The sequence below is a fragment of the Mus caroli genome, unplaced genomic scaffold (assembly GCF_978045245.1).
Source record: "Mus caroli unplaced genomic scaffold, Mus_caroli_1 scaffold_6, whole genome shotgun sequence".
In the NCBI taxonomy this organism is placed as follows: Eukaryota; Metazoa; Chordata; class Mammalia; order Rodentia; family Muridae; genus Mus; species Mus caroli.
Window position 1 is genome coordinate 48313711 of NW_028227261.1, and position 24441 is coordinate 48338151.

General features: G+C 41.9%; 1 protein-coding gene across 1 annotated transcript; it reads right to left on the minus strand.

Moving 5' to 3' along the window:
• Window positions 1–2495: 2495 nt before the first annotated feature.
• Tmem59 (transmembrane protein 59) lies at window positions 2496–24422 on the minus strand. Its single transcript, XM_021160376.3, has 8 exons — window positions 24142–24422; window positions 17528–17633; window positions 15364–15458; window positions 12366–12518; window positions 10571–10652; window positions 9672–9753; window positions 5758–5866; window positions 2496–3179 (listed from the first exon to the last, which is right to left on the minus strand). Exons 1-8 carry the CDS (start codon window positions 24328–24330, stop codon window positions 3024–3026), a joined length of 972 nt encoding a protein of 323 aa, XP_021016035.1. The 5' UTR covers window positions 24331–24422; the 3' UTR covers window positions 2496–3023.
• Between the last annotated feature and the right edge of the window lie 19 nt (window positions 24423–24441).

Sequence of the window (24441 nt, forward strand, 5' to 3'; positions counted from 1 at the left end):
GGGCCTCAGAAGCCATATTGACTCTGCAAGCCAGCTTTCCACAGAAGACAATGCAGTCTCCCGAGTCTCAGCCTTTAATGCAGGCCACACCTTAAGCCCGGACTAATGTAGAATAGTTAAGGAAAGATTAAAAAGGTAACTGTAGCTGATGATACTCAAACAGGTCGCTTAGCAACTGGAAGCCTGCGGGAGGGGCTTAAGGGCAGCTGAGGTGAGTCTACCCAGTGAATGTGCAACTGAAGATGTGGTAAGGCGACTGGCTATGTGACAACATGGCTTGAAAACTTAGCCCAACAGGAAGCAGTTCGTGGTTGGATCTGTGTTCAGCCTTTTGTTTGTTTGGCCTCACTTAGAGCAGTGGTTCTAGGCCTTCCTGATGCTTTCCTACAGTTCTCATGTTGTGGGTCCCCAACCATTATTTTGTTGCTACTTTATAACTGTAGTTTTGTTACTATTATGAATCATGATATCAATCTCTGATATGCAGGTCATCTGATATGCCACCCTCAAAGGTCTGGGACCCACAGGTTGAGGACTGCTGATCTGAGTCACAATTTGTTGTGACCACAATGCAGGGTCCTAGGCTTAAAACATATTTTGGGGAACAAAGTCTAAACAATGTAAGTAAAGAGAACAGGACTGTAGTTCACTTAATAAGATGATGGAATAAAGTGCTCACCTGTAAGGAGTCCTAGCACTTGGGAGGCCGAGGCAGGAAGATCTGGCTCAAGGCTTGACTGAGGAATATAGAGGCTGTTTTAGAAACCCAAGGGCTAGGATACAGCTCTACTGTAGAGTGCTTCCTAATATGAGCAAGGCCCTGGGTCTGGTCTACAGTACAAAACCAACAATGGGGCTAAGCTATGGCTGCCTTAGCCTTTGCTCCCATGCCCAGGCTGCTCCACACTGCTATCTCAGAAGCATTCTGAGACCCATTCCCCAACAAGACCCCGTGGCTTAACTTCATTGCCATGACTCTCCATTATGTGCAGGATCGAGGCTTACTGAGGTCTTTATTCTTCATATCTTCACGACAGCTTGGCCTGCTGAACAATCTGCAGTCCCTGGCTTCTTGTCTCTCAGCTTAAGCATACTGTCCCCACTGCCTACAACACTCTTCCCTGATCTTTCCTAGCTTTCCCATTTCCCTCCAGGCTGAAGCCGGCCACCACTTCCTCCCAGAATCTCCCAGAATTAGTGATGCTCACAGTCCTTCAGGTTTACCCAGGTTCAGATGTAAAACCCCCCCACAAAAGGTGCATGTGTTGAGACTTGGCCCTAGGCCTTCTGTCTTTCAAATCTAGACACACTATCTTAAAAACAAAGCCTATAGTTTGTGATCAACATCTTCTCTGCTTAGCTGTCAACTGTATTTTCTTGACTTAAGAGAAATCTGACAATGGCACCATAGTGAGTGTGAGGCCTTCCAGTGACAGACAGCTGCCACCCAGCTCTGAGATCAAGGATGCTGGTTAGCAAAGGTGTTTAGCATTTCCTGTGTGGTGACTCAGAACCACATTAGCATCTGGTGCACGATGGTATCTGATTTTGCCCTGATTTTAAGTATGTATTACTAGGACTATTGAGCTGCCTCAGTAAGAGCTGAAGTTTGATTCCCAGCACCGACATGGCAGCTCAGAAGTCTCTGTAAGTCCAGTTCTGAAGGATCTGATGTTCTCCTCTGACTTCAGTAGACAGAAAGAGTGCACATACAGGCAAAATACTGATATACAGAAAATAAGTATCTAAAATATTAATAATAATTGCCTATTACTGATGGTAAAGGAAGGGCAACAGTGTTAGTTTCTACCAAGTCAAATCTATGCTTAACTGTGTATCACAGGAGAATAAGGCTAATGCTAAAATCTATGCTTAACTGTACATCACGGGAGAATAAGGCTAATGCTAAAATGCCATTTCTCTCTAAAAATATCTTGATTCGATTTTAAAGAGGTCAAACAGCTCCTTTGGAAAAATTCTTTCAACTCTAAGCTGTGTAAAAAACCCACATCAAGTGGAACTTCAAGAGAGATGGCTGAGGGGACAAAGCATTAGCTTCAAAAGCCTGACAACCTGAATTTGTCATTTGAGTCCCTGGAATAAGCCAGAAGCTCTTAGGCCAGCCCGCCTGGAGTACACAGTGCAGCAGCAAAATACGAGCAGAGGACCCATCTCAACCTGGCAAGGGAAAGAACTGACTTCTGAACACTGTCCTCTGATCTTCATACACATGCTGTGGCACGCAGATGTCCCCGACATCTGACATCCAACATCCAACACACACACACACACACACACACACATACACACACACACACACACACACACACACACACACACACACTTTACACCACTTCTGAGAAGGCCATTTTTGCTTTCATGGCAGTTCACGGCAGCATGGATCGATCGAGCTGCCATAGAACAGCAGACACACAGCAACCCATGACTCTGCACTGGGAAAGGAGAGGGAAGAACAAGAAAGCCCAACACTCAAGTTTCAGAACATAATTATTCAAATAGATTTTAATGATTTCAATTCAATACAACTGAAAATGTAGTGTCATTAAATAACATTTCTGCTATAATCCAGAGGACAGTTTGGAGGCCATTTCCGGGCAGAAGCATCACACCCTAAGGTTTCAGTTATTAAGTGAGATGGCTGATGGGGGCGTGGCAGGGGCGGGGCCACAATGATCATATTAAGTGAGATGACTGACGGGGGCGTGGCAGGGGCGGGGCCACAATGATCAGCTCATAGAATTTGGCTAAGAGAGGAAAAAAACCAAAACCAATGCAACTAACTAAGTAGCTACAGATATTAGTAAAATAAAAATACAACCCAATGTCCATCTTAAATGACTAGAAAAATACAGGTAAAGTCACAGCAAATAAAGTCTTCACAGAGTTTGGTAACTTTATTTGCATTTTATAGTGATTTCTTAAGGCCTATGTCCAATGAAACCATCTTAAAAAGCTCTATGAGGAATGGAAGTTTATGTGTCCACGACTCTTTTTTAAAAAGCTTAGATTTCTGAGTGAGCAAGGTTCACCTTGGTGGGCAGGGGCCCTGCCTCCTCATGTTCTTCAGTCTGAGACCTAACAATCACAAGAGAAGGAGCTGGGTATCTGCTCAGCTTTTGTTCATTCATAAATTCCAAGTCACCATAGATACTCAGCTTCTGCAAGAGAAAAATCAGAACACACCATTAACGTAGACACTCAGGCATCTCCCCGCCTAAGTTCCCAGGCAACAGTTCAGTCTATGGAGCTGCATGGTGATGAGTTCTGGTGCTTGGGAGGCAGAGGAAGGAGGCCCCTGCAAGCTGTAGGCAGCCAGTGCCACACGGCAGGATACAGTCTTAAAACAGAAAACACAAAACAAACAAACAAACAAACAAACAAACAAAAAAACAAAAAAACACAATTGATCTATGGACATCTGGTTTGAGCAATTCTATCTGTATCTTAGAGACTGGAGACTGTTTATGGATGAGACTCAGTCTCCTGTATATGGCTCACACACGTCCTAACTTAATCCTTAGAGGCACACCAACGAGTACCAAGGAAACATAGATCGTTTTAAATGAAGTTGACATGGCCACATCAAGAGCTTTCATTCTGGAGTTCTGGTGGATGAATGTCTCAAGTGACCTTAAGTCTCCTGTTCAGTTAGGAAATGATTTGCTGCAGGTGTCTAACTTGTCATACAAGGACAATGACACTCACTGGTATATAAACAGAAACACCCTAACACTGGTAGAAAGACCTTCATGACTATATACAGTTCCTCATGCTGTTACTCTCAGTGAGACACTAAGGAAGCAGGGCTGGAGAGACAGCTCCGGGGTGAAGAGCACTTGCTGCTGTTGCAGAGCTTGGGTTCAGTTCTCAGCACCCACACTGGGCAGTTGGGAACTGCCTTACACCACACAGTAGATCTGATCCTGTCTTCTGGTCCTGTATGTATATACATGGTGCACACACAGATGAACAGACACACACACATACATGTAAAATTAAGTTAAATTCTAAAAAATTTAAGATAAAAAATGGAGAAATTGTCTCACAGAATTATACAATCCAAACAAAAGAGAAAGATTAAGTCATGCCAGAGAGATGATTCTGCAGTTGAGAGAGAACTCTACTACACAGGGCCTGGGTTCAGTTCCCAGCAGGCACATGTCCACTCACAACCACCTGAACTCCAGTTTTAGGGGATCCAATGCCCTCTTCCAGCCTCCATGGGCTCCTATACACACAGAGCATATAAATTCAAGGTACACACATACACACATAAAATACATCTTTAAAAGAGCTATCTGAATGGGAGGAATTATTAGGTGCGACCATCCCAACAAGTACTTCCCATTCAAGTGAGAAGGGAGGGCAAAGCATGAAACACCCGTCAAGGGGCGGCCACTTTCACAGTGTCAAAACAGGTGCCGAGTTCAGCAGCTCCTGAGGCCTGAGGCCTGAGGCCTGGCTCCTGACTCCAGGCCAGACAAAAAGGTCAATGGCTTTGGAGTTCGAATGAAAGCCTGCATCAAAACAAACATCTACCATGAACTTCACTCCAGCTTCATTGCACCCATAGCTAAGCAATCACAGAAACATTATCTAGATTTCCTAAGGCTGCTTATTCATATATAAAATAAGACAAGACCTGCTGTGCGTCAGGCATGGGGCTGGAGAGATGATGCAGAGGTTAAGGCCACTGGCTGCTCTTCCAGAGGACCTAGGTTTGATTCCTAGCATCCACTTAGTGGTTAACAACCATTTGTAACTCCAGTTCCAAGGGAACCAGTCTTCTGGCCTCTAAGGGTGCTGTACACACACAGTGTACGTAAATACATACTATATCTATAGACACACACACACAATTAAAATAAAAAGGAGCCACAGATGGTAGTGCTGGCCTGCAATGCCAGTCTTGGATCTTGTTTCAAGAAGCAAATAAGAAGGAGGAAAATTATGTAGTAGGATATTGCTGGACACTGGGTTGACATTCACGAAAATACTCTGCAAATCTTAAAGAACGACCTTGACGCTAGTTAGCATCCTGCCCCAGTTTCCAGGCCTTCCATGGTACTTGCTGTACCACATGGTGACTCACCACACACTCTACTGCACTTCCTTCCTTGCTCTCCTCCTGTGGTATTTAGACACACAGAACTCTCACTTGTTTCAGTTGGATTTGATGTCAACAGACGTTATCCCATATTTAATTATATAAGTAACTTTCTTTTCTTGGAAACTAAGTTGAATCAGCAAATTACAGCTTTTCCCCAAACAAATATCCTTTACCTTAACAACTATATCTTGAGCCAGTTAAATTTTAATTAGTAAGGAACAAGGTCATAATCTCTCTGAGGTTAGCTACCAGAACAGAAGAACTCAGAATCAAAGACTTTTCTTAGTTTCTAAAACAGTATTTATGGTAATTCATAATTTTAAGTGGCTCCACAATCCCTTTCTCACATTCCAGTTTAGAGAGCAGTACCAGCAGTTCTCTTCAGTCTCAGAGAAGAGGTGAGGGCGCTGTGCTCAGACCCCCCGGCACATACATGTCAGTGCAGAGTGGGAGCCACTGCAGCTGGGCTTACAAACGTGGTTTTCATACGGGCCAACCTCACTGAGTAAAACCACCAAATCTCTCATTCTAGCAGAAGGGCCTTATTTTTCTAGTTAAACAGCACTTAAATTGATTAATCATGTGGCTCTGGCTTCAAGTAGCCCAAGGGTTAAAATCAGACTTACCTCAGGGGGAACATACTGTTCTACAGCTGTAGCAACAGCTGCACAACAGATCCAGAGCAACACCATCACCGAGAGGACAAGGGTCGTGGTTAAAATCCACCCAGAGTTACTGCAAAACAACACAACAGTCAGTCACATTGCCTTACACACACACAACACAAAACTCTGTGCGCTGTTTTTAAAATTAATAACAAAATTTTATTACACCTAGTTTATTAGGATGATTTGATGTTCTTTCCTCTATCTCTAAAATGTCTGTAGTATGGCTAAATACCTATTACAAATAATGATGAAATCAGACACATAGACTTCCTACTATGTATACAAAATTTCCTCAAGTTGTTGGGATTGGTTCTATACACCTTTGATCCCAGCAGAGGCAGAGGCAGAGGCAGATGGATCTCTGAGTTCCAGGACAGCCTGGTCTAAATGAGTTCTATGACAGTCAGCCTATACAGGAAGACCCTATTCTAAAGCAACAAGAACAAAAACCCACAAAACCAAAAACAACTCCCATCAAATTACTGTCAAGAGCATTTTAATTATTTACTTTTGAGGCAGACTTCATGGAGATCAGGCCTCAAACTTGGTATGTTGTAAGATTGGCCTGAAGCTCCTGCCTTCCTCCCTCACTAGGATTGCAAGTTTAGACCACCAAACCCAGAGAATACATTCTAATTATTAAATTAGACAAAGCCAGCAAGTATCCTCTAAATTGAACATCATGTTTCTTAATTTGTAAGCTATTGGAATAATACTCATTTAAGAAAATACCCCTAAAAGTTAAGGTAAATTATGAAATGATCATTTAGTTTGCCTCATGCTCTAGCCAAGGCATGGTTTTGTCAGCTGCAGATAGTTTCTGTGATCGTGTTTGGAATTCTGGAAACTTTTCAGAGGGTACATAAATGCTAGGGTCTGGAGAGAAGGGGTTGGTGGTTGGTGGCTGGTGGTTGGTGGTTGGTCAGGGAGTGGTTGTGGCTATAGCTTTGTTAGCAGCTCAGAGAAGAAACAAAAGGAAAGAAATTACATTCAGAGGGTTCTATTTCTCTCTCCCTTGTATCCTTCTTTCTCTCCTATTCAGTGATAGGGGATGAAATGAGGGCGGAGGGTGGGAAAAATGAAGAACCCACAAAGTAGCAAAGTTTGGCTGCATAGGAGGGTGTAGTGGCTGTTCCAGGTTGTCAACTTGACTATATCTGGAATGAACTACAATCCAGAATTGGAAGGCTCACTAGTGATTCTAATTTGGAGGCTGGAAGATACAAGTTTCTGACATGAATCTTGGCTTGGAGATCTTGAGGCATAGTGGTTATGAATTCCAGATTAAGACAGGGAGCTCTCCCAGTTCAAGGTCATCTTGGATTAAAGGCGTGGTGGCACACACCTTTAATCTGGGCTACACCTGCTGGAGGCCTACATAAGGACACTGGAAGAAGACTGACTCTCTTCTTCGACTGCTTGCTTTGTGGGACTGAGCAACATCCTTGGCCTTCCCTTCACAGCTGCTGCTGTCCACTGTTGGGAGTTGGACTAGAGACTGTAAATCAACAACAAATCCCCTTACTATATAGAGACTACCCATAGTTCTGTGTCTCTAGAGAACCCTATCTAGTACAGAGAACATTTAGGACTCTCAAAGTCTGTGACAATTCCTAATTCTCACAAGTTCATTCGTTCATGGTCAAAGGACCTGTACTGTAGATCACAGTGATCCATTCACTTTTTGCCACAGCCTAAGCAAATGGCACGCCACTCATTGTCTCCCGACAAAAGAGGGAGGGGCTGTGGGAGGCTGAGCTGAGCTTGACTCCAGGAATGTAAACAGTAAACAGAAAGAATTGTTCTCTGATCTATATGGTCCTGTGGCACACACACCCATAATCAAACACATAAAATATTTGTGTTTATTTTAAAAGAAGTACACTCCTAGAAAGCATGCAATTCTACTTTAATGCTAAATTTTAAATATTCCAATTTTTTTTTTTTTTTTTTTTTTTTTGGTTTTTAGAGACAGGGTTTCTCTGTATAGCCCTGGCTGTCCTGGAACTCACTTTGTAGACCAGGCTGGCTCAAACTCAGAAATCCGCCTGCCTCTGCCTCCCGAGTGCTGGGATTAAAGGCGTGCGCCACCACTGCCCAGCTAAATATTCCAATTTTTAAAAGGTAACAGAGTAAGAAGTGCTGTTGGTAAAAAGCATTCACTCTCCTTTGCATGGCCCAGTCCTCTCCTGGACATAAGGAGCTTACGTCCATTACGTCCATGGGTGAGAACAGATCTGATAGCTAGACTGCAGCAATCAGTACAGCCAGAAAACTGGGGCTCACCTTCAAGTATAGCTATAGCAAAGCAAAGTAGATCCTGTAGATGTCAACCATCTCCATGACCTCCTGACTTCCCTGGCCATTGCCCTAATCTCGTCCCATAATTTCCTGCTCACAGCTCTCCAGCCTGATTCCTTTATCTACCCATTATATACAGGATTGTTCCTGACACTCCTTATTCAAATATGGGATATATTATAATAACCCATATTTGTACACAGAAACTTCCAGAGAATAAACTTCTACTAGTTGGAAGTTAGCTACTTACTAAGTAAGACATTCAAAAGATTACTTTTAAATTGTTAGGTTCAGGCCAGTGAGAAGGTGGAGCTGGCAAGGATGACTTGAGTTTAATTCCCAGAACTCACAGAATGGCAAGAGAGAACCAACTCCCACAAGCCACACACACACACACACACACACACACACACACACACACACACACACACAGAGTCTCCCTCTCTCCTGAAATAAATTTAAATATTTCACTGCAGTGTCATACTCAATCAGAATGGCTCCCCTAGAACAATGTATTGTAAAGCATAATGGCTTTATCAAAATGCTTGGTCTAGTACACAATACAGTAGAGAATAAGAGATGCATGGCCCAACTGCCTTTCTTTTTGTGGGTGAGGGGACAGGGAGGGCTCAGTAGGCACTCCTATGGTGAGCAGATCACCCATCAGAATACCTGATAGTCCTTCCTTGGAGGGGGCATATGGTAGCCGTCACTCGTGCCTCCCTGTTTTCCTGTGCCCCCTAAGAATCTCTGGCAAAGAGTTGACATCCTCTACCTCTTTTTAATCTATAGTCCTTACCCATCTGTCTAACTGCTCATCTGTTCATGTAGACAAAAACCCAATCCTTAACTTATTCAGACATACTTTAAAGTTGAGCGCAATTAATTAATGTATTTAACTTAGTGTGTGCTGGTCAGGACCCCTCATGGTGTTGACTCTCTCCTTCCATGATGTGGTTCCCAGGACTGAACTTAGCTGATCATGCCTGGTGTCACCCACTAAGTCATTAAAGCCTTACTAAGGCCCCGATGGAGTTGAATTTAAATATGTGGATAAAACAAATCAAGGAATTCTAACAAGAAGGCCCTTAAAAATATGTTCTGTTTGGGTTTTACTAAGCACAGAAAGAGAAAGTAAGAGAAGAGGCTGAACAACAGGGAAGTGAGATAGAGGGATTTTTGCCCTACTGTGTGGCAGCATGACCACAGTTAACAGTACTGTTAATGTACTGTTTGAAAATGGCTGCAAAAGAGGATTTTCAATGTGATTTCAAAGAAATGTAGATGTCTAAGGTGATACATATGCTAACTATCCTGTCTGATCATTACATGAGGCATACACGTATAAAATAACATGCCATATCCTATATTTGTATAAGTACATGTCTATTTAAAAAACAGTACCCATATTACCTTCATCAGACTAATCATTCAAAAGTACAAGTTTGGAAAGGAAGTTGAAAATACATTGTTTTTTAAACTATTAAACTTCTAATTTAAAAATAACAAACAGAATGACTGAAATGAACCAGACTTTATCTTTCGTGTACATACTAAAAAGAAATACATACAGAGATAGACATCTTAAAAAGCCATCGCTTTCTTCCTCTTCAAGGTAGTTCCTGTGTGCTTGTGAGTTTCTCATCTGCAGATCTGAAATAAGAAGGCATGGTGTTGAATGAATATCCTAAATGCCAGTCTCACTCTATTCTAGATATGCGTATCCTCCAAGGAGCTTTTCTAAGTGTAACCTAACACATTCTACATGTTATTCCTTTGGCACATCAAAACCAAGTAAGCATCCTACTGTATTATGGATTTCCTGCTTTACCTGTAAATGTTGTTTTATAGCCCAGGGTAACCTTGAACTCAGCCATCTGCCTGCCCCTGCCTCCTAAATACTGGAACTAAAGGTGTGTGCTATCATGCCTGGCTCAAATGCTTTTGATACGGAAGTTTCCTGTTGAATTACATGTGAACTTGAGTAACAATTTGTTTTATTCTATCCTAATTAAAATAGTCTATGTTAGCATTATCTACTCATTCCCACTCAACAATAAATCAGTAAGTTAACTATATCAATAAGTAAAATATGACAGGTAGGACATTATCAAAGGCAAACTGCTTTAGCCTGATGTTTGATGTTCCTATGATTTATAATTCATATCTAGTATGGAAATAAAAAGAGAATAAGGAACTCATACTTTCAAGGTAGTGTCACAATTAGGCTTATTGGACCCCACCCCCCCCAAAACACACACACACTTTGTTAGTTCACATTCAAAGCTTTGAAATGGTGTTTAGAACAGTGCATGGTCCCCATGCTAGCAGCATTACCAGGATGTGGAACTCATCGGAAATGCAAACCCCCAGGTAGATGGAACCAGACCCAGTGCACTGGAAGTCAGAGTGAGCAATTACAACAGATCTGACAGCTAAGGTTTATCCATCTACTTAAAATAAAACTTACAGGACATTTTGCTTAAAGATGATTCTCTCAAGTTTGTAGGCTCCTGCTCCAACTGCGGTGCATACTGAATTTCTGGCTTAGACTAAAACAGTGATGAAAGCATTACGTCATTTATACCTCAGACATTGTTTTTAGTAGTAAGTTTTATAATACACCATCTAGACTATTAACATTCAAACTGAAAAAACAGTAACAGATAAAACACATCAACCACAATACTTCACTATTATTTATCTGGTAAAAACGAATTCTAATTTTACTTGATCAGAAATAATTCTGCAGCCTGCTTAAATTTGTAACCAAATATTTATTATATATTATCCAGATTATAATATTTTAACCAGATCTACATATGATTTCTTTCCTCACCTGGAACATTCTGTTCTTTCCTTAACTGTATGCATCCGACACACTCAGCCAAGCATTCTACACCTCCTGTCTCTGAGCCTCTGGGAAGGGGCTTTCTGCATCCAAGTTATACTCAAACTCACATAGACTTGAGAGAAAGAGATAATCTCTCATTCTCTGAGGATGCTTTTATGGAAGTAGCTTTAGGACACAGTACTTATCCATAAATATAAGAAGAAACTGTGTTTTCTTGTCATCAAATTAAGTACAGAGGTTCCCAAACTGAGAATCACAGAAATACTAAGGATCAGAAAGCAGCCATACCACTCAGCTAGCGATAAAACTTAAAAGCCATGGATTACTTCTTGAGAGCAAGACAGTGTCTCAACACAATTGGCTGACTGATATATATGAGGAACTTTTGAATTAAAGGAAATAGGGTGTTAGGGTGCTCTATGGGTGTGGAGCCTAAAATGCCCTGAGTTTGAGTTGAACATTACTAGTAACCGACAGCATGACTTTAAGCAAGCTGGGTGCACAGCTTCCTCATCGACAAGCAGGGGTACTACAACCTCATGAAACTGTTTGGAGATTTCAGATAACACAGTTCTCTATGCCCATGGGTTCTATGTCACTGTATTTCATATCCATGATTAAATCAATCATGGGGGAACATCTGTACTGAGTGTGCATAGGCCTCTCCATCACCATCAAACAATACAATATGACAAATATTTGTGCAGATTTCACAAGCAACTCAGGGGTGATTTAAAGTGCAGTCATGCACTACATGACTTTTTAGCTAACTGACCAGATATTCAACAGCAATGCTGTAATAACATTACCACCTAGTGATACTGTAGCCATCTCAGGTCAAGAATACTGTATTGTTAAATGACCCATAACTGCACAGGGAGGGAGTTTGTAGGTTATATGTAAATGCAATGTCAAGACAACTGTACATAACTTTCTATATTAGCACTTGTTAACATCTTATCACACTGCCAATTATTAGACAAAAGAAAAATTACCTCCTAGAGGGCAAATGTATCTGTACCATGTTCTTACAGGCAGTTAAAAGGAGAACTACTATAGACTTCGTATTATGTCATTAATGTCCTAGTGTCTGTGTTGTATGCCACTATTTATGGTCAATTATACAACTCTTACCTTCCCATCTAAATTTCTCACTTAATCAATTTAGTCACTATAAAATCAAGAAGACCACATAACCACTAAGCCTGAGGTAAGGCTTTCAAGGGAAGAAGCAAAGGTAGTTAGGTACACTGTGTCCTGCTGCTCGGGTTTCACTGAAGGCCAGTTAAGCAGCATTACTGGACAAAAACACTTAGGTGACTGATTACATGGTTCTATGCCAAGACCCTCACGTAAGACATGACATTGACTATTGCTGTATTTAGGTCAATGTGTAAAACACAGTTGTCACCTGGAATATAACTATTTTTCCATCATCGGCTTGAAGATAAAAAGTCCATGAAGAGGTTATGAAGCTCTGTGCAGAGTCCATCATGTCACTCCAGAAGGACCTCACCAGAGTCAGAGGGAAGAGGAGATGCATTCTTGGCATCAGGGACATGAGCTAAACAAACAAACAAACACTTTTAAGTAGTAAGGAATATATTATTTATGCTGTGTATATGCAAGAGAACAAATCTTCCTGGGAGAGGTTACAGATAACTTCATGAACAGTCGCAATCATCAGTATTAGACTACACTCTGTTGCTGATGCAAATTAACTATGGTAAAGCCAACATCCCAGGGTACTCAAATTCATACACAACCCACAACTTCTATCAGTATAACAAGCTTTGAGCCAAGCCCCTGAACATGGACACTCTTAAGAGCTCATTAAATATGGACCACCAAAAGACAGATTTGAATGGGAAAGGAGAAATCATATTCTTATCCTTAACATTCCTGGGTGGGGAAATCATGTCTTTATGAACATCAAAGGCAAAAATGTATGCAGAAAATATGAGACTTGGCTGCTGACGGACATTCTGTGGTATTAAGTGATAGGTGCTGCTGACAAGATTTTAATACCAACTGGACAACTTTGCTCTGGTTTCTTACTAAGTGGCTCTGACCCTGGAGCACAAGCTTGGGATGCAGACTACTGAGCTCTAGAGATAGCTTTAGCTTATCTGACATCAGGAGACACACCACCGAGAGCTACTGAAATGCAAAGAACAGCTTTTAGAATAAGAAAATCTGTACCCAGGGTCCAGCTTTCCCACGTTCAAAAGTATTTATTGAGGTTACAGATTTAAGGAGCTCAGAGACCAGGTGTTTCTGGTTTTATTTTCTGAGATAGGGCATTGCTGTGTGGCCCAGGCTGGCCTCCCCTTGCAACCATCCAGGCTTAGCATCCTGAAAGCTGAGGTTACAAGCAGGTTTACTCACAGTGTCTACTTTAATCATCAATGTACACCTGTGTTTAACCACAATATTTTAATTAGGAGTGGGATTCTCACAGGGCAGCGTGCGTATCAAAGGGGTGAGGGGAGAAGAAAAGTGATTGCTAGTGGGTGTGAGCTTTTATTTGGGATGATGGAAATATGTGGAATTAGATAGTGGTGATGCTTGTTCAACTGCAAGTTATTCTAAAATTCTAACTTCTAGTGAAGTTAGAAGTCTGGATTTTTTTTAATATGTGAACTATTTGTCAAATTTTAAAAAATTTACAAATTCCATGTAGGACAATTTTGCTCTATTTCTCAATAGAACTGCACAAACTTCAGCAATTCTAATCCCATGTTCTTATTTTATGATATACTCACAAATGTATAACATTTATAAAAGAAAACTATTAGAAGGAGCTTTATGTTCCCTAACAAGAGGCTGCTTTAGTTGGGTGTGATAGCTCAACCCTGTAATTCTAAAATCAGGAGCTTCAAGGCCTTCATCTATATAACAAGTTTGAGGCCAACCTGAACTATGTGAGATCTTGCCTAAAAACAAACAAAAAACCAACCCCCTAACAAGGGGCTATTGATACCACAATGTATATGTATGGAATATCATATAGTGAAATAAGCTTTCTGTGCTTATATTAACTTTGCACATCCTTGCACACATATAAAGTACTCCAGTATGAGTAACCCTGGCTGCACAGTGCAGAAAAAGCCATGCTCCCATGGGAGCATCTCCATCCGTGTCCAGTACAAAGGACAGAGACACACCCTCCGAGTTGTAAACACTGTATCTTGAGCTTCATACAGACTATATTGCTTATGCACAAAATTGAAAAATTATTGTCTAAAACGAATTAATTAAAAACAGGGCTGGAGAGATGGCTCAGCGGTTAAGAGCACTGACTGGTCTTCAAGAGGTCCTGAATTCAATTCCCAGCAACCACACGGTGGCTCACAACCATCTGTAATGGGATCTGATGCCCTCTTCTGTTATGTCTGAAGACAGCAACGGTGTACACACATACATGAAATAAATAAGTAAATCTTAAAAAAACAAAACAAAACATTTTTTCCTAAAACTTAAGATCCAGCAGGGCATGGTGGTAGATGTCTTTAATCCCAGCACTTGGGAGACAGAAGTAAGTAGATCTCTGTGAGTTCAAGGCCAGCCTGGTTTACAAAGGGAATTCTAGGAGAGCCAGAGCTGTTATACAGAAAAACCCTGTTTCAAAAAACCAGAATGAATGAGTGAATAGAAATAAAACTTAAAATCCTTTCCCCAGGACAGAGTTTCCGAGGAGGAGGAGATGACACGGTAGAGGCTCTCGGGAGCTAGGCTCTGAGAAGCGGATGATACTCAACCATGTACGTAACTGTGAACTACTGAACTACGTAATGTAGGAAGATGACAAGCTTTCCATTTAGAAAGAAAGATAAGCGTGGTGGCGCACGCCTTTAATCCCAGCACTTGGGAGGCAGAGGCAGGTGGATTTCTGAGTTCGAGGCCAGCCTGGTCTACAGAGTGACTTCTAGGACAGCCAGGGATATACAGAGAAACCCTGTCTCGAAAAAAAAAAAAAAGGAAAGATAGCCAGACCCAGGATAAAGAAAGAACTAGAAAGGGCTAAGGTAGAAAACAGTCTAAAAGTGAACTGAACAATACAGATGACTGACAGTGCTGATGATTCGAGGGACTCCAGTATCACCTTCTCTTAAGCCAATTTAGGGTTTTGGGGGGGTTTTTTGCTTTTTTTTTTTTTACATGTAAAATGGAGGTATCTTACTAGACTCTGACAAAAAACAAGATGAGATTACAGATATAATATTTTATAGAAAAATATTTTTAGAAAGCATTCCAGTAATTTTTCCATCTGCAAACATAATGTTGATGAATGGAAACTAAGTGTAAAATCTAACAGTAAAATAAGACCACGCTTGCAATGACCATGTTGAATAACCCAAGTTGAAGCACATAAGCAGGCAGTCAGGAAAGGCAGGATTGTCTCTTACTTGTTCTTGTCTCAGTTCAGCAAATGGCAATTGATCCTGGCAGCCAAGATGGCAAGCATACTGCTCATCAGGTTGGGAATATGCTTCTGTGCACGCTGGAAGAGGAAACGGCAAATTCTTAGAAAGAGGGAAGGGTGGTGAGGACAAAAGCTGCAAAAGAGAGAGATCTGGCATACTTCTAGGACTGGAAAGACACAGACATAATTCAGTATTTCCTCTCCATGAGCAGGCAGACTTGGCAAAGGCAGAAAAGACTTTAATAGCATTCTTTCATCTCTCTCCTACAAGTCCAATGTCTCATAAATGAGTGGATTAATCTCAGACCCGGGCTCTGGCTATATGATGACATTCACGTAAGGTATCCTCACAGCTGAAAAGTTTGTGGAGAAGGGAGAAACAGACTGATGTCCCTGCAAGTTGAAACCCATCATCTTGGCTGTAGCCTTGTAGCCTTCAATCTGGGCTGAAGGACTAAACCTCTGACTGCTGATTTTTCTAAGCCTCCACACCCCCCCCCCCCCGACCTTATATGAACTAGACAAGTATTCAACCACTGAGCTGAATCTCTAGCTCTGTTTTTATTTTGGGACAAGGTCTCCCCAAGTTGCCCAGATTGGCTGTGAACTCACTCTGTAGTGCAGACAAGCCTTGAACCTTCCTGCCTCAGCCTCCCAAGTAACTAGGAATACAGACTTGTGCCACTTAGCCTAGTTTGATTGCTGCAAGACTGAAATGGAAAGACTACTACCCAATATAAGAATGAAACAATGTTTGTCAGTTATTTATATAAATATTTGCAATTATTCAGTTGAGAAACAAAGGCATCAATATGGCAAGGGGGAAATAAACTAATTAGTCTATTATGCTAAATTTTAAGAAAATGGAAGCAGAAAATGTTCTGCAATGGGGAATTTTAAAGGCTGAATAGGGCTCCATCCTCAGCACTCCTAAGACAAGAAGCAGCTGAAACGGGCAGTCAGACACACTTGAATCCTCCAGTTCACTGCTTCTCACTCAGGTAAGTAACATACTTCTCAGAGGCTCTAGATAAGCTAACATAGCACTATGAATATATAAATATGGCCAGTGAGGAGCCTGAGCCACAAAAATAAGGTCACAATATCACACAATAGTGTGAGAGCCACCTCAGGGAACAGCTGTGTCCTGCCACATGGAGTATGCTGCGTGTGTTGGGGAACACAGACAAGACTCCATTACTGTTCTTTACAAAGGTAAATGTCCCCTGTGTCCTGACTGTAGGCGTCTTTTATTAAGCACGTCTCTTTCACCAAAAGGTAAGAAGAATGGTTAAGTGGTGACAAAGCCTCGGGTTATTTTCGCTGGCATGACTGATAAAGAATACTCTAGGCTGGTGAGATGGCTCAGTGGGTAAGAGCACCCGACTGCTCTTCCGAAGGTCAGGAGTTCAAATCCCAGCAACCACATGGTGGCTCACAACCATCCGTAATGAGATCTGGCGCCCTCTTCTGGAGTGTCTGAAGACAGCTACAGTGTACTTACATATAATAAATAAATAAATCTTAAAAAAAAAAAAAAAAGAATATTAAAAAAAAAAAAAAAAGCCGGGCGTGGTGGCGCACGCCTTTAATCCCAGCACTCGGGAGGCAGAGGCAGGTGGATTTCTGAGTTCGAGGCCAGCCTGGTCTACAGAGTGAGTTCCAGGACAGTCAGGGCTATACAGAGAAACCCTGTCTCGGGGGAAAAAAAAAAAAAAAAAAAAAAAAAAAAAACAAGAATACTCTAAAACACTTCAGAGTCAAAGGCCTGACTCAGTAAAAACCTTGGAGCTATGTCAACCAGCCGACTGATGGAAAGGCTCAGGGAAATTATACCATCCATGAAAAGGGAGTGGTGAATTATGAGTTGGATAATTACCTCTGCATTTGTCTAAACAGAATGCTTGGTTAAACAAAGGAATCCTATCCACAGCACAAAATAAACACTGTCTCATCACAGATGGATTAAAGCCAATGCCATTTTTAGCAGCCTCTATTAAAACTCTAATTTTACAGTTACAGTATGGTGGGTGACTAGTTTAAACAGGATGACTGCCTTTTCTAGGAAAAATACATAAAAAGCATAACTCAACTCAAAGAAAGCCCCAAAGTTATGCATGGCTGACGTCATTAGCATAGCCTCTTACCAGATTCACATTCCAGCTTGGTCCGATTTAAATCAAGCCCATCATCCACAAACTGGCAAATTGAAAACAGCCTGCAGCCTCTCTGGCATGCGTATAACTCCTCTTCCTGGGAAGTTCAAGAACAAAGAAGATTACCAAAAAATAAGATGTTTCTTTCAGCTGGAAAAAAAAGGTCAAGAAGAAAGCAGAGTTAAGTGTTTGAAACCATACAGTAAGTTCTGTACTAAAAGAGAAAAGTTTTAGTCCCTAATCTGAATTCATAGACATGGTCTCTCACACACTAGGTTAGTTTCCAACTCCCTGTGCAATAAATGATGACCTTGTACTTTTGTTTTTAAAGAACTTTATTTTTACTTTATGTATTTTGCCTGCAAGTATGTCTGTGCATCACCTACATGCAGTGTTCATGGAGGTCAAAAGAGGGCATTAGCTCCCCTGGAACCAGAATTACAGACAGTTGTGAACTGCTGTGTGGGTGCTGGGAATAGAATGTGGGTTCTCTGGAAAAGCAGCTAGTGCTCTTAATTCCCGAGCTATCTCTCCAGTTCCTGAGTTTGTATTTTTGATCCTCCTGTCTCTACCTTCCTACTGCTGGGATTCCCTGCTCCACCACACCTGGCTTATGTGATGCTAGACACTGAGAACCTAATAACTAAGCCACATCCCCAGTCCCTATTTCCTTATTTTAAAAGAGACACTAAGAAAAAAGCCAAGTGGGTAAATATACCACCCTTTCTGCATATTCTGTGGCCACAACAAACAGGTAGGAAAATCAGAAATAGAACTAAGAATGACAGTAAGAATCCTGCATAAGGCAGAAAGGAGTTAGCAAGTACCCAGGGGTCACTGGTATGTTTTTGCTGCATTTAGGTGCATAACCATCTGCTTATTAGCAAAAGTATCAGGACCAGCCTCATAGTGCAAATGGCAAAAAAACAAAACAAAAGATGAGGTGAGGTATCTATACAAATATTCATGTGGAAGTTTTTTTTTAGATTTATTATTTTTTTTAAAGATTTATTTATGTATGTATGTATGTATATGAGCACACTGTGGCAGTACACATGGTTGTGAGCCTTCATGTTGGGAATTGAATTTAGGACTTCTGCTTGCTCCGGTCAACACTGCTCACTCCAGTCGGCCCAGCCCGCTTGCTCTGGTCAATTCTGCTCACTCAATCCCTTCTCGCTCTGGTCCAAAGATTTATTTATTATTATATATAAGTACACTGTAGGTGTCTTCAGATGCACCAGAAAAGGGTGTCAGATCTCATTTTGGGTGGTTGTGAGCCACCATGTGGCTGCTGGAATTTGAACTCAGGACCTTCAGAAGAGCAGTCAGTGCTCTTATCCACTGAGCCATCTCACCAGCCCCTTGGAAGGATTTTTATATGTTTAAATTTTTTTTAAATTTGTATGTATGAGCATAGAGCTCATGTGTACACAGGAGCTTGGGGAGGCCAGAAGAGGACATCAGAATCCCAGCACTGGAGTTAACAGGAGGTTGTGAGCTGCCACATAGTTGCAGGAAACAGAACCGAGGGTTTCTATCAGAGCAGTAGGTGTTCTTAACCAACGAGGCATCCTCCAGTCCCAAGGGTTTTTATTTTAACTTTTAATTGGCTTACTTTAACTGAGAATACAAACAAGAGCAACAGGGTGACATATGGGAGCAGTTACTGCAATCAGCTAGACCAGAATCAAATTCTTCTGGTTAAAAAACAAAAACAAAGTCGGGTGGTAGTGGCACATGCCTTTAATCCCAGCACTTGGGAGGCAGAGGCAGGTGGATTTCTGAGTTCGAGGCCAGCCTGGTCTACAGAGTGAGTTCCAGGACAGCCAGGGCTACACAGAGAAATCCTGTCTCGAAAAACCAAAAAAACAAAACAAAACCAAAAAACCAAAAAAAAAAAAAAAAAACCCAAAGCCTGTGCAAGTTACTTTACCTGTTGAAATCTCAAATCTTCTAAGACAATATGATTCTGGGAGACTGCTAATCTTACCAAAATGTATAAGACACATGAGGTGCTTAATAAATAAATATTAGTAGTAACAACAATCACAATAATATTTTTTCTTTTATAGAAAAATGTTTTAAAAGCAGAAAATAATAATTACAAGCATTGAGAGCTATATGTGAAAATCAAAATAGGACTTTTTTTTTTCTCTTTTCTTAGGAGAGTTCTTCACACTTAGAAAATAGTTACGTGCATAATGAGACTATAAACGATGAGATCAACAAGCTTTTCTTTCCTTTGATGAATAGGGTATTTAATAAAAGCCCTAATGTCCTTGTCCAAAAGCTCAGCCTTATCACTTACTCTGTACAGCCTTAGGCAAGTTACTAATCTCTCTGATTCTCAGTGTCATCTAGTTGTAAATAAGAATACTCTCACATTAATCTTACACACTAGGAAAGTTATAAACTCATATCATGTACTGATAGAGATTATATTAGTAATATAGTCAATAAACACCCACAATGTGCCAGGCTGTATGTTAACATTTAATGTATTATATAACACCCATAAAGAGTAGGCTGGAATGCCAGGGCGGGAAGATGGGGTTGGGTGGGTGAATGGGGGAGCACCCTCACAGAGGCAGGAGGAGGGAGGATGGGATAGGGGGTTTCCGAAGAGGAGACCTAGAAAGGGGAAAACATTTGAAATGTAAATATAGAAAATATCCAATTAAAAAAAAAAAAGACAAAAAAAAAAAAAATGAGTAAGCTGGAGAGATGGCTCAGTGGTTAGGAGACTGGCTTCTCTTCCAGAGGACAAAGCCTCAGCTCCTAGCATCCACATGGCAGCTCACAACTGTCTGTAAGTCTAATTCCAAGAAATCCATATCCTCTTCTGGTGTCTGCCAGCACTGCACTTGCCTGGTATAGAGACAAACATGGAAGCTAAACACCCATACACATAAAATAAAAATACTACTTTTTTAAAAGCAAAAAAAAAAAAAAAAATCATATTCTTAGTTCAAACATTTTGTATTTTACAGAATATAAATTCAAACATTTCAGTTCTATGCATCTCAAGTGACTGACAAGCTTATAGGAAATATAATCTCCTAACCGAACAAGGAAAGGGTGCTTCTCGTCATAATGAATACCAGCTAAGTAAGACAAGGTCTTTGGACAGCAGTGCTACCTAGATAGCTTTCATATCCATTTCTTCCCCTTAGTTATGTAGCTAAGTCGGTCTACCTTGTCTGCCTTGCTTTGGCTATTGTTTGTAACTGGTTGTGCTCTGTAGTCCAGGCTGGCCTCAGAGCAACCCTTCTACCTCAGCCTCCCAAGTGAGGGACTACATGCATGAGCTACATGCCTGCTCTAAAGTGTTCTCTTTCTTAGTACTACAAATGCAAACGTGCACAAACCTGACTGCACAGTCTAAGAATAAATAGCTACCTATGTTTGTGTTAGGCATTGCCCTGAAAGCGTCAAATCATCTTCAATCTTCACACTAGCTCCACAAATATGTGGTTTTCCTACAGTTTACAAAATTAAATTCTAAGAAATTAATTGAATGGTAGGAATACAGTTAACAGTGGAGCCAGAATGGATTACAGGTTTGCACAACTCTGAAGCCCATGTCCTGTACAAACCTGACCACAGACTAGTTATTAACAACAGGCCTTATGTTCCTTACATTGGAACCCAGACATCATACAACTAAATCTATGAGAACAAAGGGCAAAATGTATTAATTTTAGAATATCTACTTTATGTCTTTTTTTTTTTTTTTTTTTTTTTTTTGGTTTTTCGAGACAGGGTTTCTCTGTATAGCCCTGGCTGTCCTGGAACTCACTTTGTAGACCAGGCTGGCCTCGAACTCAGAAATCCGCCTGCCTCCGCCTCCCGAGTGCTGGGATTAAAGGCGTGCGCCACCACACCCGGCTTACTTTATGTCTTTACAATACTCTATGTCCTTACAATAAATAATTATAAAGTCATTTAGAAGAAATTTTTATCTGCCACTTATCAGATGAAAAGAGACAAAGTGAGTTTTATAATTCATTTACTTTCTTATTAACACACCACTTTTTGCTTGCAGTGCAATGCACAGTAACTCAGTGAGGGCCTCTAAAAACCAGTAAAATAAGTATTTGTAATAAAACTTCATTCTTCAATGGCAACAGCATAGGGCAGCCAGCTTGAAGACTCGATTTCTATTTCACTACTTTGTAGTTATAGGATCTTGGCTAAGCACTTACCTTTTTACTCGGTTTTGGTTTTTTGTTTGGTTTTTTTTTTTTAATTTTCCTTTTTTCTTGTTTTTGTTTTTGTGACAGAATTTCTCTGTGTAGCCCTAACAGTCCTGGAACTACCAGACTGGCCTCAACTCAGAGATCTGCCTACCTCTGCCTCCTGAGCGCTGAGATTAAAGGTGTGCGCCACCATGCCCAGTAGGAGAGTAAATTTCGAGCTGGGTGCAGCGGACAAGACTATAATCTCAGTCCTTGACCTTTACTGATAGAGGGAAGAGGACAGAGTTAGCTGGAGGCCATCTTGGACTGTATGTCAAGACAGTGTCTCAAACAGTCTAAAATATGCAGGTAATCCTAGAATTCAGAGGGTGAGGCAGGGGGATTGTCTTTGAGTTCTAGGCCAACCAGAGATTCTACCTCAGAAACAAAACAAATTTAAGTCCAGGACAGACAGGGAGCCAATGATTTGGAGTTCTGGTTAAGAACAGAATTAATAAATTAGTGAAAATGACTTATCAATATCACATCAACTATTAGCAACTAGTGAATATTATAATGCCTAAGGCATCTGATTGGCATGGTGCGTGTGTATAGCCCCAGCAGCACCGAGGAACCTGAGGCAGGAAGGCTGAGACTGAACAACCAACCCGAACTGTAGGCAAATCCTGTCTCAAACACAAACACATCCAAGAAATATCCAAAGATTCCTGGTATCCGTATCTTTCAAATTATTTATTTCCCCAGTATTCTGTCTTACACTACAAATTTCCTAGGAAAACCTTAAAAGAGGGAACTAAACATTAACATAACATAAAGCAAACCTCAGCCTAATTCTTGGTCAATTGGTTCGGGTAGAATCTTTTGATGATGCAAGCTTTACTGACTGACATCTAAAGAATCCCTCTTACTCCCTGAGGTGAGCAAGGCTTACACCCGTGACCTCTGACCTCAGCCTCCAGCAGGCTGTGATTACAGGTGTCCATGACCATCCCGGCTCTTCATTTCTCCCAAGTATTTATTAATTTCTAACTTAGAAATTTTAAGGCTAGCCAGTGCTGCAAGCCTTTAATCCCTGCACTTGGGAGGCAGAGGAAGGAGGACTTCTGAGTTCGAGGCCAGCCTGGTCTACAGAGTGAGTTCCAGGACAGCCAGGGCTACACAGAGAAACCCTGTCTTGAAAAACCAAAAGAAAAAAAAATTAAGGCTAATCTCAGTACAATCTGTGGCACCGTTTATGTTTTGCTTGTAATTGATGACCCTCAGATGGGAAGAGGGATAAAATGCTTGAAGGTACAGAATTTACAATTTTTAATATCAAAGACAGGAAAGCACTTGTCAATATGGAACATTCTAAAGTCACTGGGACTGCCATTCTAGTTACTTTGAACCTTTAGGAGGCAAAGAGGGAGAGCCACAATGGTTAAGCAAATAGCATACAGAAGACGAAAGAAAACAAGGCTAAAAAAAAACAAACCAAAAAAAAAAACCACGCGCATCAGCGAAAGCCCTTACAAAGCCAGGTGGGGAGGGGCATAAACCCTAATTATATATGGAAAATGAGTGGGGAGAACCACCAAGCAATTTAGAATGTTGAGTAAACAGAATTCATAAGAAACTGGAAAACAACTCAAGAAGGCAGAATTAAAGGCTCGGCAGCGGCTGCGGGCAGGGACCAGGGTTAGGGGTCGGTCTCTCCCCCAGCTACACAGTATAGGTTTTCCGTAGGGCAGTCGAATTTCCTGATCCACTCCACGATTCCTTATCTTCTGCACTGAGTGACGTTTATTTTACTTTATTGTTTTTTGAAGAGAGACCCCCTAACCGCCGCCTCACAAAGGCATCCAGTCCCCTGCGGCAGCGTCTCACACACACACACACACACTCAACACAGACAGGAAGTCCTCCCTTCCAGGGTGTCTCGTAACTACTGAGGCTGACTTCACACTTCAGACCGCAAAGGAATTGTCAGCTTCTCGACTCGGGGAACACAACGCGCTTCGTCCCAGAGAGGCGCGCCATCAACCCGGGCTGGAAGGCACTATTTTGTGCACGCCTGCGTCCGCGCCATCCTCCCCACCCCCGCGCTGCTAGTTAGGTCAGGACCTCGCGTTCATCCTCCATCTACCCTAGCAAGCGATCGCCTCCCTGGCGGTCCCGCGGGCTCCCAAGGGCTCGCCGATTCCGCACGTTTGTATCCCCCCCAACCCCCAGCCTATCGCCGAGTCCTGCAGCACAAACTTCCGGCAATTTCCGCAGAAGCAAGGAAAACTGCAGCTGCACCGAGGGGGCAGCGGCTGAAGCGCAGCTTCACCACTAGGGCCAAGGCGCTGACCCCGAGGTGGAACGACGCGAGCTGGGGCACCGAGGGATGAGGGAAACTCGGGACGGATGGGCCCTGCCTACCTTCGGGTAGGTGTGCAAGGGGTAGGTCAGCTGACAGGCCCGGTGACAGGACGCTGTGTCTCCCAGGACCGAGTCAAAGGCTTCGGCCGCTGCAGTCCCCGAGCCTCCGGCCAGCGCCATGGTCAGCAGCAGCAGCGGCCGGAGCCCCAGCTGGGCCTGCACCCAAAGCTTCCCCTTTGGCGCCGCCATCTTGTTCCCCTCTGTCACAGCAGCTCGAATTGTTGCTGTTTTCTTTTCAGGCTCTCTCCTTCTTCCGGGCCAGCCCCTTTCCCCGCCCCTCCGGCCCGCGCTTCCGCCTCC